At 40.5% G+C, this 8,339-nt stretch overlaps 1 protein-coding gene across 2 annotated transcripts in view; it reads left to right on the forward strand.

Moving 5' to 3' along the window:
* The first annotated feature begins 612 nt into the window (after positions 1 to 612).
* vcanb (versican b) overlaps positions 613 to 8,339 on the forward strand; it is a 51,211-nt gene continuing 43,484 nt past the window's right edge. The window contains exons 1-3 of one of the 2 annotated variants that reach the window (XM_050052592.1): positions 613 to 823; positions 4,296 to 4,373; positions 6,590 to 7,015. In XM_050052592.1, coding sequence (XP_049908549.1) covers positions 4,307 to 4,373; positions 6,590 to 7,015 — 493 coding nt within the window. In that variant the 5' untranslated portion in view covers positions 613 to 823; positions 4,296 to 4,306. The remainder of the gene's footprint in view (positions 824 to 4,295; positions 4,374 to 6,589; positions 7,016 to 8,339) is intronic. The other variant, XM_050052593.1, reaches the window with a different exon arrangement.

An 8,339-nucleotide genomic window follows, 5' to 3' on the forward strand; every position in this document is an offset into this window, starting at 1 on the left:
TTCTCAGACTCTATTAGCGAGTTACTGCTCAGAGGGAACTCATTCAGCGCCTCCTCTGGATTAGCGAGTTACTGCTCAGAGGGAACTCATTCAGCGCCTCCTCTGGCAGCAGCACAGTGTCTCTCTCTCTCCTCTCTCGCAACTATTAACTATTAATATTGATACTACTAATATTGTAATACTAATACTATTAATATTGTAACAGAATCTGAATCTCACTCTGAGTTACTGTTGTTCACAAACTAAAGAAATGAGAGATCATTTTAGTTTTTACTGAATATTTGAAGGTAAACTGTACTAATTTGTCATATTGTCAAAAATATCGTTATCGCTAGAATACCCTGAAATATCGTGATATTATTTTAGGGCCCACCCCTAGAAGAGCAATATTAAGTCAGTGCAGTGTCCCTTTAATGTCTCTCAGTGTCTCCCTCCCATTCCTTCACTCCTCTGTCTCTAACACTCTCTCCCACTCAGGCTTCCCCCTTTCTCACTTCTTCCATCTCACTTCTGTCTCCCCGCCCCTCCCTCCTTCTCCCCCCGCGCTGGGCGGTGTATTATCGGGGGAGGTGTACGGACATGTGCGCCCCTCCTCTGCCTAATGTCTGGATAATAGCGCGTGTAAAGTGGATTTGAACTTGCAGCCGGTGCTGAGAGGAGGAAGAGGTCCGAGCAGCAGACATCACTGCAGAAACAGGCGCTGTCACACTGTGTGCGGTTTGTTTGGGACCTGCGTGGATTTTCTTCTGGAAAAGTTTGAAGTGATAAAGCAGCACGAGCCAAGTGGACTTTTAGATTTTTTTTTATTTTTAGGATTTACAAGGTAAGATTTTCAGTTTTCTTCCTGCACAGACTATTCTCAAAGTGTGTCTAAATCTTACTGAAGATGCAGGATTCATTTAGATCTTTACTGTAAATCAGTGCAGTGATCTGCATGTGTGCATGAGACAGCCTGAGGAGCAGATCTGTTGGCTGGGCAGGAATGTTCCCACACTGATACACCCTCATGATAAGACACCCCATTGATAAAAGTGACAGTTGGGACCAATTAGGTCCATTTACATCCATTCACAGTCTAACCACTTGATCACTTGATAAGCTTTATCACCACAGCTGGGCTCTCTCTGCTCCTGCTGCAGCTGTGGTCACATCTGTCACTGAAACTTCTGCCTCTCTGGCATCTTAAAAGTGATATAATTAACTATAATCGTTATAAATATATAAAACTCTGTTGGACAACCCATGTTAGGAAATGATTTCCAGCAAAACATCTAAAGCATAGATATAAAGTACAAAAGCTCAATACAGTCAGTGTCAGGGATTAACTAGTTACATGTAGTTACTGAGAAAAAAAAATGTAATTAAATTAAAGTTTCTTGTCAAAATATTGGTGACATCATTACATCTGAATTTTACTATTTTATTTATTTTATTTTATTTTTGGTAAAAAGTTTATATTTATAATTTAACATTCATTATTGCTTTGCTATTTGCTGTTTTCTTCTGCCATATTTCTGGACATTTTTAGGCTTTATTCCCAAGTTTGTTAGAAAAGTAATCAAATGTAATAAGTTACATTACTTTGAAGTAATTTAAATTGCCACATTACTTTTGATCTGTACCCTTTTACATTTCAAAAGTAACCTTCCTAACTCTGGATACAACACAGAGTTTATTTACAGGTCACATATTTAAACTGTGCAGGGTTACAAATATTGTAAGAGTGAAAAGAAACTTATAATAAATGATATGTGGATAGTGTAGTAATGTGAGTACATACAGTTGGTAAATCAAAGCTTACATGCAGTGGAAGGTGTACTAGAGCTGTAACAGCAACAGGAAGTTATTAAGCAGCTATTTTGATAATAATTTCAGTCCGTTTTTAATCAAAAATTCCAAATATTGCTGATTTTATTTGTCTTATTTTAAAATAAATGAAATATTTCAAAGTTTTGGACAGCTATTGGGACTCCAGTAAGGGCACTTTTTTTCTCCATGTGTTTTATATTTGAGGATGAAAACTATTTGTAGATTAATTGGTGATAATTAAAATCATTTCTAGTTGCAGCTCTTCTCAGATTCTGTTCTTTAGCAGAAGTTTATTTCAGTTGAAGAGAAGAAGTATTGTCAGCTAAATGTGCTCTAAGTATTAAAAGTAAAAGTACTTATGATGCAGCAGAGCTGTCCCTGCAAGTGTCATATTACATATTATAATATTAAATGACATATTCTTTACTGTGTTGAGACAATCTTTAAAGTCCCTCTTGAGCTTAACTGTGCAGGATGATGTTTGTTTTCACGTCACTCTGCTGGAGGAGGAAAGTTTCTCTGAGCTCACCTTAAATCTCAGTTTACCATCTGGCTGTACCTGCAGGATTTGTGACATCACAACTAGTTTGGAGCCAATCAGGGTGCAATGTGGAACTAGCATCACCAGTGTGATGTGGAAACAAACACTGAGACTTTTCAGTGAAGTAGGAGACCTCTTGTGTCCAGCAGCTAAACTTCTGAGAAAATATTTGGGTATTTTCAAATTCTGGATTCATCAATGAGAGAAGGGAGGAGGAGATTCAACTTGTAGAAATTTTAAAGAGGCAACTTTAGAAAAGTTTTTTGGGTATTATTCAAAGCAGAGTATGTTTTTATGTCTTAAACATGTCTGAAGGGAATCGTTGAGTAAAAGAACAGAAGTCAAAATATCAGAATAAAGGTACTTAAAGTATCAAAACTAAAAGTACTTATTATGCAGCAGAACTTCCCCCTATCAGAGTCTTACTGTCATTCATCATAATTAGGGTCCGGGCAGTGTAATCCTAGGTATTCTTCTTCCTCTTTCTTCTTTCTTCTTCTGAGGAAATCATACTTCCCATGGGTGAAAACTCACCAAACTTTGCACAAAGGTCCAGTCTCATGCCAGATATCCTCAGCTGTAAACTCAAGCCAATAGTCCTGATGGTGGCGCTACAGCAAGCGTCTAAAGTTCAAAACTTTGAAACTTCATAACAAATCAACCATACGTGCTACAACTTCACAACTTTCTTCAAACTGTAGCCCCAATACTGAAGAAACTTTTGTACATTTAAACCTATTAAAAATTATGAAGTTCATCACTCTGTTTTTTTCAAAAACTGTAAAACTTCTTAAACCTATCTCCTCCCACAATTTTTGCTCAATTGACACCAAACTTGCTACAGAGCATCTTCAGACTGTCCTACAAAAACTATGTTTCTCAGATTTTTGATTTATCAAAAATTGAGCCTACAGTGCATCAAAATGTTTGACTGTAAACGGTACTGTAAACATATACATGCAAATTCTTGCTAAATAAATCTTCAATGTTCATGAAAAAAATGACAAAATTCTAGAGTCATGGTAGATGATGTGTGGCAAATTTCAGAATTTTATCTCAAAAACTGAATTTTTGACAGCATTTTGAATTTTGCTCTAATGTGAACAATTGGAGTCAATGTAAAAATGGCAATTTTAAACATCAGTTTTTCACTTATGGAGCAAATCAATCATTGTTACAAACAAATTACCAACATCTCCATGCTGTCTAGATGCAATATGTGTATTTTCAGATTTTTGTCTTAATAACTGAATTTTTTACAGTGGTTTGAAATCTGCTTTTCCATGCATGGACGGCTGCTAAACCTGCACGTCTGGCTTAGTCAGTTTGTGAAGCTACACATGAATTGTCACTGACTAATTACCTCAGTGAGATAGAAATTGATTCTTAGTCTCAGAGGTTGTGAGTTCAAGCCTCAGCTGATGCAAAAGGCAGATTGTGTTGCTAAATTCCTAAATGTCTTCCAATTCTTCTGCTTGTTGCTCAGAATTGCCAAAAAATGCCCAGACCTGACCCATCGCTGCGCAGCAGCTGTAATATGGTTTTATTATTACATTTTGTTTGTGTGTAAGCCACACTTTAATGTCCCTCTGGTCAAAGTGGAGCTAATTTTAATCACTTCTTATGTATTTTTATGTATTTTTTTTATCTGCAAAGTCACTTAAACTAAGTTAATTAAAGCTGGAACTCATTATTGTTTTTATTATCAATGAATCTGCAGCTTGTTTTCTACATTAATCGATTATCTGATTTGTTATGTGCATGTTTTGAGTTTCCACAGCACACTCAAATGCATTCAAACTTCTTGTTTTATTCAACCAACACTCCAGAACTCAAATATAATCAGTTTATTATCACATATAGAAAAGAAAAACATAAAATGTTCACATCTGAGACTCTGGAATTAGTGACAAATAACAATTGACTCTGCTCTCTGTCTCTCCAGATTGTGTTGAGATGCTTCTACACGTCCTCACACACCTGCTCTGCCTGGTGTGTTTGTGTTCCGCTCGTCCTCAACCAGGTGAGTGCAGTCCAACAGAAAATTAAAAGACTGAAGCTTAAATCCAAAAAACTCCATCACCAATATTTTCCCCTCCTCGTGCGCTCCCTGTTTCTCTCTGATGAAGACGTAATAACACATGAGACAGGTTTCAGGTCCAACACTGACAAAGTGGAAAGTGATTATTACTCCAACACAAGAGGCTCTGAACACATGCTTTCCACTCATCCCTGGTTACACACACACATGCAACTTCCTGCATCTTTGTAGCAGGAATCAGTGTGTGGGAGCCAGAGTCTGATTGCTGCTGTGTTTGCTGCCAGTTGTAGAAATGCTCCAGATACTTTTCAATGGCCCCAGAAAAATGGATCTTTTCTTGTCTGTCAGCCTGATGCATTACTCATGTGTTCATCATGTTTCACACCAGTTTGGGGAAACGGAACATGTACTCCAGGCAGAGCTGCTGGGTTGAAAAGATTAAGGAAGGCGTCTTCTGCTCCTTTGATCATCTTTTTAATAATCAGTGTTGGAAAAAGTACTCAGATCTTTCACTCAATAAAAGTAGAAATACCACGGTGTAGAAATATGGTTACAAGTGAAATTGATGCATTCAAATTTTTAGTAAAAGAACAACAGTATTGGCATCAAAAAATGAATAAACCTGGGGTATGCAGTTTTCTGATAAGGGCAAAAAAACAGCAGTATTTGAAAATACTCTGTCCTCCCCCCTCTCTGTCTTAAGCTCCTCCCACCAGATGACAGTTACCCTGTGTTTCCCATCTATCTGTATTTATCAGACCACAAATGAGACAAGAATTAGCAAGCTAACCCCATGGGACTGCTTCACCAGGGAGAGGGCGGGTAACTGGGTCTTCCCTGTGTAACAGCAGCAACAGAAAGTTTGCTGATCCAGTGGGAAGTCGGGGCTTTCAAAACCACCGCAGTTGGGATTTGTGCTAACTGGATTAGGCTTGCTGTGGCCGCTAACTGGGGCTCCATCTCCGCAGCTGTTGCCCGCTCTCCTCTTGGCGAGATGGTCTGTAGTGGCGGGGAGTGAGGCGGACAGGCTTTAGCTACTGTTAGCTTCATAAACGTGAACTTGAAGCCACAACAGTGAGCCTTTAATAGGGATGCACCGATCTGATATCTGGATCGAATATCGGCCCCGATATCATCAAGATAGATGGATCGGGTATCGGAAAATGCAACCTATACCTGAGGCGATGCTTTCCCGTTAAATCTATTGTGACGCGAGCTACGTCATACGTCATGGAGCGAAGGAGAGAATCTGCTGTGTGGAGGTATTTCACACTATTCCAACTGCTGCTGCACAATTGTTTATTTTTGTTAAACATAAATAGTTCATCATTGCATTAATCTTGTTTCATTTTATTTTAGGAAAGAACTGTGTAGTCATCAATGCCTGATGCCTCTAGTCTTTCCTGTTCTACATGTAAAGGTATATAGCTTTGTAGGTCAACCATGGTATCGGATCAGTATCGGGTATCAGCTGATGCTCAAAGCCACAGCATCGGGATCGGGATCCAAACTGAAAAAGCTGGATCGGTGCATCTCTAGCCTTTAACTCCAGTTACTAGAAGGCTAAACTATTTGCAACAAGTTTTATTTGGTTTATTGTCAGACTCTCTTTCTGAGTCCATCTTCATTTTTTGGGTTGCTTTGCAGTGTCGTTGCCAATGCTGCAATAGCAACTTTCTCTGCAGGATTCTCCACCATTGAATCAGGCTTTCACCATTTGAAGGGATGTGCACACACATATGCATTTGTAGAACAGCCAATAGGAACGCCCTCTCTCTGAAATGACCTGTCTCCCATCACGGGCTAGATTTTCTAAAGCCTGAAAACAGAGCCAAGAGGAGGTGCAGGGGTCTGTTTTTCTCCCAGACCACTTGAATTACAATAAACTCAAAGTTTATTATGGGATTTTAGCCCAGTGGAGCCAAAATAAAACTGCCTGCCCCAGCTTTAATGCATCAAAAATTAACATCCAGTATTGTTCTGAAATGGGCCATTCTCCATAATGAGTACTTTTGGTATGTTAAAGCTGGATTAGACAGTTTTATTTTGATGTTTTTTGGCAAAAATCCCATAATATGGTCTGAGAGAAAACTCTAATATGTAAAAGTATTCTCTAGTTTAGCTCCTAAATGAGAAGATTTTCTGTAGATCTTCGACTAAAGTTGCTGTTTCGTGTTATGGCTCACACACTCATGCAGGATCCTGTCTTCCAGCACCACCACACACAATGACGATACACACGAACCCTCCTGTGACCGGCTCTCTGGCAAGCCGGGTGGTGCTTCCCTGCCACTTCTCCATCCCAAGCGGCCCGACACACACTCCTCCACCCGGACCTCCCGTCCTCGCCGCTCACACCACCCTGAATCCCGCAGAGGAGCTCAGGATCAAGTGGACCAAACTGGAGGAAGCAGGAGAGAAGGTGGTGCTGGTGGCGCAGGGAGTGGTGGTGAAGGTGGGGCAGGACTACAGGGGCAGGGTGTCGGTGCCCAGCCATCCGCTGTCTGTCGGGGACGCCTCCCTGATCATCGTGCGGCTCAGGGCCAGCGACGCAGGGCTTTACCGCTGTGAGGTCATGCACGGGATGGAGGATACCCAGGACACCGTCAGCCTCAACGTCACCGGTGAGTAAAACAAACACACCCTGCCAACTCTACACTTTCATTGGTCAAATTAACAGTCAGTATGTGACTTAATCCAGATGTGTGAACGCACATACTGTTTTCTTTAAAGCTGCACTAATTTGAAGGTCTTAAAATGAGGTGTCGTCAGCCATATTGTTGGCGTTTTGCTATTTTGAGGCAGCAGTGAGTGATGGCACCACTGACCAACAAAATCCTGGTCTAAAGTCAGAATGGCGCAGTATCTTCCTGCTATTTAAAAGGCTTATAATTCAGATAGTAGGATGCACCTACATAGGCAGTGTACATACACTCTGCTTGTTACACACAGGGACGTGTGGATGGGTTGCAGGTGGATGAAATAACACATCATTAATAAGGAAAATGTTAGACATTCTGTAAAATGTGAACATAGCAGAGATCAGAGCAGAGCTGCTGTCAGATACCCCATTAAGAGAGACGCTGTGCACATTTACACACGAGGAACAGCGTAACTTCATTGATTATTTCAGAAGCTAAAAGTTTAGTTCTGTTTCCTCTGTGAAGTCTATGAGTACAGCTTTAATTTTGATGCTTAAATGTCCAACGATATGTGCTGCAGTGACATAACTGCTTCTCCAATTTGCCAAATCTACTATGTAAATAGCAGTGCGTCAGGTGCAGGCACACCTGGCTTTTAAAGGGCATGGGAGATGACACTCAACCCAAAGATTTTCAGTTTAGTATTAGCTGTTTGAGCATCACATTCTCACTCCAACCTTGTCATATATTTAAGCAATATCACACTCGAGCTCGTGATGTTGTACTCGTATATCGTCACGGCTGTGATTTGGTCATAGGCACGAGATAACATCACGAGCTCAAGTGTGATATCGCTTTTATACAACAGTTCAACAGTTAAATAAGCAAGGCTGATTAAGAAATGTTGAAAAATTTAAGCATTTTATTTGTCTTCCGCCAACAAAAATAGTTCCCTCAGGACTCCGCTGTCACTGTTGCTAAGTCTCTGGTGACTGCATGGTGGACTGTGGCTTCACAGGCACAGCCAACTCTGCCTTCTGATCTGACAGTATGTCGCTCCATCGTTTCCTGCTCTCCATGGATGGCTTCCAGTAGCTTTTTAACAAGCTCTCAGACCTGCAAGACAAAAGGTATATTTAGGGCTCGACTCCTAATTAGAAGACTAACTTTACACATAGCCTACGTTAAACAACATCATACCTGTGCCCACTCACTGTCATGATCTCCCTCGCTTGAAGACCCGCATCTGACAGCTTCTGTATGGCAGTCGCCCTGAGGCTGTGATTGGTGTAGATAGCTGTTGTCC

This window comes from Epinephelus moara, chromosome 9, assembly GCF_006386435.1.
Source record: "Epinephelus moara isolate mb chromosome 9, YSFRI_EMoa_1.0, whole genome shotgun sequence".
Lineage (NCBI taxonomy): Eukaryota > Metazoa > Chordata > Actinopteri > Perciformes > Serranidae > Epinephelus > Epinephelus moara.